We start from the raw sequence: 9923 nt of genomic DNA on the forward strand, positions 1-9923 counted from the left end.
GTATTTGACCATGAGAGCAAGGAAATACAGCATACTACTTCAGGGCATTAATTAAATTCCTCAAGTAAAGGTTAAACTAAAGGGGATCCTCTAGGTTTGTCTAAATAAACACAAAGTACTTTTAGAATCTACTTTAGATTATAACTTTTCTAATTATAGCAAAACAGCATAAACTGCCAGATTACTTTCTGACTTCACCTTCAGCATCCCTACAATTCAAGTAGTATTTTCCCCATTTTGCAGAGAAGGCAGTTGATGAGGTCACACCATAAACCAAAACCAAACTACTGATTTCAATGCACCATTTACTAAATCACTCAATAAATTTAAAAAGGGGGTGTGGGGAATGAAAGGATAAAGCTTAATGACACTGAATTATTGTTCTGGATATAAAGTTTGTCATGCAGATCCTCACCCCCATTCCTCTAAGGATCAGTACCTCATTTGCTGCAGCGCCCTGGCCGGGTTGGAACCCATTCGGTCCAGTTTGTTAATGAACGTGAGAAACGGAACATTGTAGCGCTTCATCTGCCGATTCACAGTCATGGTCTGGCACTGAACCCCTCCGACTGCACAGACAACAAGGATCGCGCCGTCCAGCACTCTCAGAGCCCTTTCAACTTCTATTGTGAAGTCCACATGCCCTAAATGAAACAAGTGTGTGAGGGTCTTAGAGAGCAGCCTGAAGTTTTATAACATGCACAATGAAAAGTGTCTGTATCTCTGCTCATCACAGAAGGCTTCTAATTAGAATGTAAATTTTAAAAATCACCAATACCATTCACTCACCATAAGGTCCAGGGGCCCAACAAGATCACTTCAAAAAGATACATGGGCATGGGAACCTCTGGAATCAGCTGCCACATGCAAAAGGCACGAACCCTCCTACTCACAACTGATTAGCACTATTTTTCAGGGAAACCACAAAAGGATGAGGCGCTCTGGGTCCGACGTCACACTCCTCTAATAGAGACTCGGTCACGCTTCTGAGTATTATTCGATACACAAATACAAGCTGTGGCGCAGCAGAGGACAGAGCTCACTGTGCCGCTGCCCAACAAGCTGCAATAAAGCAGAAACCTCACCAGGAGTATCTATGATGTTGATGTTGACATCTTTCCACATGGTATAGGTGGCCGCTGACTGAATAGTGATTCCTCTTTGTCGCTCTAGTTCCATGGAGTCCATGACAGCACCAACTCCATCTTTACCTTTCACCTAAACACAAGTACAGCAATTCAGAGTTCTCTGTCCCTGCATTCTAAGAAGCAAAGCCATTTTTACAGAAATGGACCAGAGCGCAGGTAGTCAAATGACGCAATTAGCAGGGAAGTCTCATTTGTCAAACCGTATCATCTCATGACACAGAAAGCTGATTACAGATGCTGCCCTCCATTACCTGCCTAACCCTTTTTTCATCGTTTTCCGAAACTACTGCCATAGAGCAGTCACCCAGTCTTAGAGCCATCCTTGCCCCTTCGGCACTGCTCCTGCCCGCCTGCCCTCTGCTGGTCTGTGAGGAGCTGTTCAGAGAACAGCTTCTGCCTGCTCAGCTACATGTGGATTTCGAGGCCCGGGAGGGGAGGATTCAGCTTTTAAAGTATGCGATTTAAAACGATGATCTTCATCTGACGGAATGGAGAGTTAAGTTACTCATTGATATATAATTTCTTCAGGAGAGTTTCGAGATTTTCTTAAAAGTTTTTTTTCTGATACCTATTTTTTTTAACTATTAAGCTCATACCATGCATCATTTTTAATCTTTTTTTCCACTTAACATTATAAACATCTCTCCATAACATTAAAAAAATTATGTAAATACCTATTTTAATGGCTGCTTAAGGATACATCACATTACGTAATTTAACATTCTCAAAAGACCACCTACTCAGTATACCTACAATGATGATCACTAGATCGATCCCTCAGAGCAATATTTCAAGCCTACTTGACCTATCCACTGTGTAATATGATTTTGATTAAAGATCCACTGCTACCATTCTTTAAACCTTTCAGGTTTTGTAAAGTTTATTAAATCATAGCCACAAAACAATAGAAACCAAGCTCTAACTAATCGGGATCAACACAAACCATCTACCTCGTGCATCTTTGCAATTCTGCCAGTATAGTAAAGCACTCGTTCTGTTAATGTCGTTTTCCCAGAATCAATGTGAGCTGAGATTCCAATATTTCTTATCCTCTCATTAGGAATCTTCCCTGATGAACACCATCTGCAGACCTTCCAATTAACCTGGGGGGGGGGGGGGGGAGAAAAAAAAGCTCAACTTATTGCACATTTTACAAGGTAACAACAGGCAACTAAAATGGGTTGGTGGACATCTTTTCTCCAAGGAATCCCAACGAACACAAAACGTCATCTGAGATCATCTGGAAAGGAAGAGTAAATGTCTCAACCTGCAACTCTTGTAATCAAAGGAGAGACTGCAAGAGAGGACAGTATACAGTCTTAAAAAAGAATTAAATAAAAAAAAATATCTATAATAATAAAAGCATAATATGCTAATTAGACTGGATGTCCTTCCGGAAGACCTTCTGATGAAGCTGGGGCTGTGAGGGAAGCCGGGATCCCAGGTGCCGGAGGGAAGCCAGTGCCAGCAGCCGGGGGAAGGAAGGCCTGCTCTTGCATAAATTTTGTGCATCGGGCCTCTAGTATTAAAATAAATGATTAAACAAAAGGAGCACACACTTTTGGGGAATGTTACAGGTTTATGAAAATATACACTGGGGCTGATAAAACCAGAAAGACAGCTCCCAACAGCTACTTGACTAGGAAATAGCTTTTAGTTTAAATGTTACTGATTCCCCCCCCCCCCCCCCCACACCTTTATTGTGGTTCACAGCGAGCAAGAATGTCTGAGGCCTCATGTGCTCTATGCACTGGTGCCAAGAGCTCCAAGGCAGCCGACAAAAAAAGTTTCCAATTCCTTCTGCCCCAAAACAAGGACATTCAAAAAAAACCATACTTTCTATTAATCGGGGGAGCCAAATCTTGCATGTATGTAATCAAGATACAATATACACTTCTTCCTATAGGGCTGTACATCCAGAATGCACTGCGGCCACCTTTGGGGAAAGGAAGGCCGAGGCCTTGGAAAAGGTGGGTCAAGTATTCAGTGGAATCCGGGCGACAGGCGCGTAGCTGAGCCAACCCCCGGGACACCAGCGAGCAAGGCGGCTGAGGTCTGCACGACAGGACGACAGGACGGGCTCCACTCCCACCGAACCCTGCTTCTCTGCGCTCCCGGCAGAAGGCAGAAGCCAGACCACAGGAAAGCACCCGGGGTTCGCGGCCTCATCAAACCGCCCAGTGCAGGCTGCGGGGGGGGGGGGGGGGGGGGGGGGGGCAGTCGGACCAGCCACACTCTAGAGCAGCGGTTCTCAACCTGTGGCTCCCGACCCTTCCGGGGTCCAACGACCCTTTCACGGGGGTCGCCTAAGACCACCGAAAACACATATATAATTACATATTGTTTTTGTGATTCATCACTATGCTTTAATTATGTTCAATTTGTAACAATGAAAAAACACACCCTGCAGATCAGATATTCACATGACGATTCATAACAGTAGCAAAATTACAGTTATGAAGGAGCAACGAAAATAATTTTATGGTTGGGGGTCACCACAACATGAGGAACTGTATTAAAGGGTCGCGGCATCAGGAAGGTTGAGAACCACTGCCCTAGAGGGAAAAGAGCACTTGAAGAGTCGGAGGCCCCGGGTTCGAGCCCCGGGCACACTCCTTGTTCAACTGTCATCTTCCCTCGTCACTCCTCCTCCTCCTCAAGGTGCAGCCAGAGGAAGAGGCTCCATCACACACCGAGGGCACGCCCAGCCTCCCCGGGCGCCAGCAGCGGCGAGGGTACGAGGCGCCAGGGAGGGGAGGGGTGCAGCACCAACCCGGCCCCCGAGGGCCGCCAGGCCCAGGGCCCCCCCGGTTCTGCCTCGCCTCGCCGGGCACGGATACCTGCTTCCCCCGCCAGCCCAGGGCGGCCGGGACCCGCGGGAGCGGCCCGCGGCCCACAGCCGAGGCGAAGGCTGCTCCCAGCAGCCTCATGGCAAACACAGAGAACAAGTACGAAGGTCCCGCGGCTCCGGGTCGGCTCCGCAACCCGCACCGCAGCCGGAGCGTTCAAAGTCACGCCGGCGAACAGGGCCCGGTGAGCACTTCCGGGGCGAAGGACGCGAGGGGTCACCGAAGGGAGAGAGGGAGGAGCTTCCGGTCGTCAGAGCAGAGCAGCGCCCTCCACTGTCCGGGCGCCCTCTGCCGGTTCGGAAGAGAAAGTGCAATCGCTTTGCAGCTCTAATCAAGCTTTTGCATATTCCCAGAAAGATGCAAGCCTTTAAACGTGAAAGTTTTCCCCACATAGCAATGTGGAGAAATGTTTATTACAGAATTTAAGTGAAAAAGGTGCAAACTTTTTATCTATGCTATAACAAATATAAAAAAATATCTGAAGAACATGACCTGAAGAGAACAAGGAAAGATGAGAACTATCCATTATTGGTGCATTTTCTCATTTGGAGATGTTCCGTCATTGTTTGTTGTTAATTAGATGTTATATGTCCAGTCCAAGGAACACAGTATCCTGGATGATTCCGCTTGAATCTCTTAGCGGCATCTCAAACTTAGCGTCCAAAACGGAGCTCCTGATCTTCCTCCCAAGCCCTCCGCAGTCTTCATTGTATAAATGGAAACCCCGTTGTTGCCCATATCACAAACGTTCGTCACTTTGACACCCCTCTTTGACACCTCAATCTGTCAACATATGCTATAGGCACTGCCTTCAAAAATAGATCCGAAGCTGCCCCTTCCCCCAGCTCTCCAGCACGGCCACCTCGACAGGAAAACTGCAGCGGATAGCTGTGTATTCTCAACACGGTGACTATGCCAGGTCCTGGCGTTTCCTGCTGCAGACCCTCCATCCAGGAATTCATCGTAGCTGTTATCTGTACTTTTGTGTAGATTTGAAATTTTTCATAAAGTGAAATGGCATCCCCTCCCTGTCAGAGGAAGCACCTAGGGCCCTGCGTGAGCAGCTAAGCCAACGCAGCTCTACTCCCCTTGCCGGGTTGCTCCAGCCACATTGGCCTCTTGGCTCACCCTCTCGGGACCAGCGTCCTCGGTCCTCCCCAGGCAGCAGCTGCCTCTTCCCCTTACTTTCTTCTATCGGTTCAAAGAGCCTCTAGCAGTGAGCTGCTCCCTGACCAACTCTTCCAAACAGCAAGTTCCTCCCTTTCCATTTCTCAGGCTGCTTCATTTGCCTGCAGAGCACTTCTTAGATATGCCCAGGTATTATACATACTTGTTCATTGTCTGACTGCCGATGGGAATATCAGTTCCGTAAGGACAGTGATTGGGTTTTGTTAATTGCTGTAACCCTGTATGTACTAGATGTTCAATAAGTATTTGTTAAAATGAATGAATGAATAAGATCAAGAAAATAGAAATTACAAGGATAAAAAAAATCAGACTCACTGATGAATTTTGAACCTTTTTGCTTATCATCTATGTATTAATTTACAATAAAGGATTTGTAAGCTGCTTTGATAAATTCATTAAAATTGAATATATCTTTAAATAAACTTTTTCATTTATAGACTTTAAAAAATGTAGTATTTACAAGCTTTCATATGTATTTGGCTAAAATATATGTTAAAATATATAATTATGTAAATGGTAATAAAATTAAGGTTTTTACTTTAATTTTAAGATAATTATCTATGTATATAAAAGGCTAATATGCTAAGTGTCTGACCATCCAACTGGTTGCTATGATGCTCACTGACCACCAGGGGGCAGATGCTCAACGCAGGAGCTTCCATGACGCACACTGGCCATTTAGAGAGAAATAGCACCACGGACCTGGTGCCCACAAAGCAACACTTGGCTTCCCCCAAGTGTGACACAGGCCTTGCCACCACCCCAGAGTGACAGCCCACCAGGTTGCAGTGGATGCTGCCAAGACCCCATGGCACAAAATGTGGCTCACAGCCCAGCTCAGCCCAGAAACAGTCACTGTGGGTGTTGGGTAATGATGTCACGTAGCAATGCCCAGCTTCCTCTCCCTAGAGACTAGCCTCCTTGGAGTTTCTTCAGCCCAGGAACACGACTTGCTTTATAGCCAGGTGCAAACATTTTACATTTTAACCAAATGTCTGTGAAGCGTTTTCTTGTGCCTCATCTCATTTGATCCGCACAGAAGTCCTGGAGTAGGTAGATAGGAAACTCAGTGGAATCCTCTTTTCTTTTCATTAGCTGGAAAATGGAGATTTAGAAAGTTTAGAAACTTGACCCAACTGAAAAGGAGAAATGGTGGACCTTGAAAATGACTTCAGGTTTTCTCACTGCACAGAATATAGTCAAACACTGCTACAGTTAAATATTTTACCCTTTGTTCTCCCTGCATGATCTACAATAATAATCTGCTTTGTGTTGATAGTTACTGCTCTGTTGCTGACAGTTACCTGAAAGAGAAGTTGGGGTGCTTCACTGGGCTGGAAAAAGTTTAGCTACATCAGAAAGCAGGTCTAATGAAGTAAGTTTATTCTATACTATAAAAGGCTAAGATGACTCACATATGCACAATACATATAAAGTTCTTGCTGGCGCCAATCGCATGTGTGTGTTTTGATCTGTTATTGTCGATTGTGAATTTGGTTGATACTTGTGTTATGAAGGGCGAATAGCAATATTAAAATAGTTCTTCTAATTAATTTCCTTTCAATGTGCATGAATTTGTGTACTGGGCCACTAGTGTTAAATAAAAGTGTATCTATTGCCACTTTAACAAAATTTCCTTCAGTAAAAACGCATACTCATTATCTTGTGTGTATATATATTACTTTTCTGTAATTAAACCAAGTATATTCTTAATTATTTTTATTAATACCACTTGTAGCCAAAGTAACCAACTTTGTTTTGTTTACATAGAAATCTGAAAGACAGAAAACCAAGCACTATTTAGCTCAATTTTTGTGAGTACACATAATTGCCTCTGTTAAGTTTTAAAGTGGTATGTATGTGTGTGTGTATATATATATACATATATGCACACACACACACACATATATATATATACACATATATACATATATAATCCAAACTATTTGAACATTGTGTTAATTCAGTCATTTTAGAATATATAAAAATAAAGATAAATTGAAACTATCTTTAGTAGCCAAAACTTTGTATCATTTTTACTTAGAAATTGTCCAAATATCTAAAGATCAATTTAACATTTCTAAAGTTTTGAAAAGTTAAATGAGGATTTGAAAAACTAAAGTTCTAGCTAACATTTAGCTAGAGCGTTTGTATACTGTTAGAAGATAAACTGAGGCATGGCGAGAAGTTTGTTTGAGCAAAATCGGTTCCAATAGGGCAGCGTCACTCTGCAAGTGTTTTGGAGCGCTCCATCAGCTAGGGGGAAAGACTTAAGAGGAGGCAGAAGCAGAGGGAGGAGGTTCGGTGATTGGCTATAGCTTAGGCAGTTGTCTGATTGGGGAAAGCCTGTTTGTGTTTAGGTTTCAATTTCTTAACCTTGCGGCATTGCAGGCTCAGGATTTGCTTTGCTCTCAGGGGCTACTAAGGCATTAAAGCTTCCTCAAACTAATGGAATCCTCGTTTAATTAATTTAATAATACAAACAGGACAGTATCCCTGTAAAAGGCGAATTGTCTTCCCTATTCAAGAAGAGAGGAGTTTAAATATAAGCCCTATCGTTAAAAAGCCCGGAAAATAAAAATGTGTGGCCTTCTATATAAATAACAGGTTTCTTTAGACAAATCACACCAAGGCTCTCCTCTTTGGGGTCTTGTCTTCTCAGGTGCCTCTCAAGTGAAAGTCTTCATCATGTCACAGTTCCCCAAAGTGGTACTGCAGTTCCTTGCTCAAGGTATGCCAGAGGCAGTGCAAGTCTGTTAGCTGACAAGCCCATGAAACATGGCCGGATGTGCTACCAAATGTAAAGTATTCTGACGCTTGTCTCAGGCTGGTCACTGACCTGAGCATCATGTGCTTAGATGGCAACAGGGGTGGACAGAAGGATTCTCCCAAAGCAAGCTTCTCATACAAAGGCAAGACTCAGGTAAGTTTTCATGGACAAATAATATGAAATGGTGGGAAAACAGAGGATAAATGTGTTTATAGCCAAATTCACCAGAGGACACCAACGTCTCCTCAGAACCTCCAAACCCCAGCATGACATTAGGGCCAACGAGATCATCAGAAGGCAGTTTACTGCAAAACCTATGTAATCAGGGTCAGAGGGGCCTTAGAAGGTCTCAGATATGTATATAGTTACCAAGCTGAAGGTCCTATTCATTGCAGGAAGGGTCTACGTTGAGCCTTAGTAGAATCTCCACAGATGGTCCCAGCCTGATCAGCCTAAACCACTAATTTAGTTCATCCAGCTGCTGAAACAAAAAGACTGTAGACTGGTTGGCTTATAAACAATAGACATTCCATGTAGGTCTGGAGGCTGGGAAGCCCAAGAGCAAGGACAGAAGATTCGGTTTCTGGTGAGAAAATACTCCCTCATTCAAAGGCAGTCAACATCACTCTGTGTTCACATGGAAGTAAGGGCAAGGAAGCTCTCTGGGTCTCCTATAAAGTCACTCATTCTATTCATGAGGGCTCCACCCCCATGACCTAATCACACCCAACAGCCCCATCTCCAGTGACCGTCACACTGCCGCTTGTAGGCACCATCTGACTCCAATGTGCTCCGGCGCTGCCCCGTGACAGTAACGGACAATGGAGTCGTGAAGGTAAGGAAAGCTTATCCCTGAGACTGCCGGCACCAGGAAGACCTCCAAAGTGGCAAGGAGCCTAACTATGCAGCTTGGCCTTACTACCAAGGCCACACTCACCAATTGTTCATATCCTTACAATCCCCTCAGACCCAGGGTTCCAGAAAGATCAGTGTTGTCCGTTAAGAAAAAATCCTATGTGAGCTACAGGCTACAGAGAGCCTTCTTTTTTATACTGGTTGACGTCAGCATTATGGTAAAAATAAATTCTGAAAAACCTCATTTTCGGCATCATGTGAACATAAAGATTTGTCTAGTGGCCCCTTAGGAAGTACTCTGAGATAAGAAATAGGTATATTTAATTTCGTTTTTTCTTAATTTCCATGATAAATTGAGAGGAAAAAAGTATCCATGAATTACCTAATGGCTATATGATGCACAGAAGTTATACTGTTTTAAGAACAATTATTTATAAAGTGTTTTCATATTTGAATATAGTGATTCCAGTTATCAGTATAATGATTTAGGCAAAAGGAGAATAATGACAGTGCCTACTCTTGAGATTTTGCTCTAACAAGTGAATTTATGCAAAAGTGTTCTTTAAAATTTATGCCTTTTGACAACTACTCAATATGTTATATTATGTTATTAGTACACTAAATTATATGGAAAAGAAAAATTTTATCATCTTTAACTAATACATGCTAAATCACTTTCCATTATAAAAATTAATTGATACATATGCATCTTATCTTAGTGACTCATTAAAGGCATGAAACAACAACTAGTAAAATTAACAGGATATGATATAGAAAACTACAAGAGTATAAGCACAATCATGTAATTCTACTTCCCAAGTTAAAAAAGGAAGACAGTGGAATTTTTTGTCCGATTTTTCCCCTTGAAACAACAAAGACTTAAGAGATAAGATTTTATATTCTAATAGAGTTCAAACCTAACTTTTATAAAAATGAATTAATGCTTTAATTCTAGAATAAAAATGCTAGAGATGATTTTTTAAATGGTATAATTAAAAAGGGACCAATTGACTTAGTGAGTCAAACACACATCACCTGTCTAAGAAATTCTGAGACAATCACTCACTCAGGTTTGCAGAATACCAGATGCATTTTTCTAAATGTCACAGAAAG

The 9923-nt window shown here is 42.9% G+C and overlaps 1 protein-coding gene across 1 annotated transcript in view; it reads right to left on the reverse strand.

The window, feature by feature from the left end:
* GFM1 (G elongation factor mitochondrial 1) overlaps window positions 1-4188 on the reverse strand; it is a 42261-nt gene extending 38073 nt beyond the window's left edge. The window contains exons 1-4 of the mRNA XM_036349412.1: window positions 3989-4188; window positions 2099-2251; window positions 1086-1218; window positions 440-644 (exon numbers count right to left, since the gene is read on the reverse strand). Of these exons, the coding sequence (XP_036205305.1) occupies window positions 440-644; window positions 1086-1218; window positions 2099-2251; window positions 3989-4078 (581 nt within the window). The 5' untranslated portion in view covers window positions 4079-4188. The remainder of the gene's footprint in view (window positions 1-439; window positions 645-1085; window positions 1219-2098; window positions 2252-3988) is intronic.
* Window positions 4189-9923: the final 5735 nt, after the last annotated feature.

Source organism: Myotis myotis, unplaced genomic scaffold, assembly GCF_014108235.1.
Source record: "Myotis myotis isolate mMyoMyo1 unplaced genomic scaffold, mMyoMyo1.p scaffold_m19_p_2, whole genome shotgun sequence".
NCBI lineage: Eukaryota > Metazoa > Chordata > Mammalia > Chiroptera > Vespertilionidae > Myotis > Myotis myotis.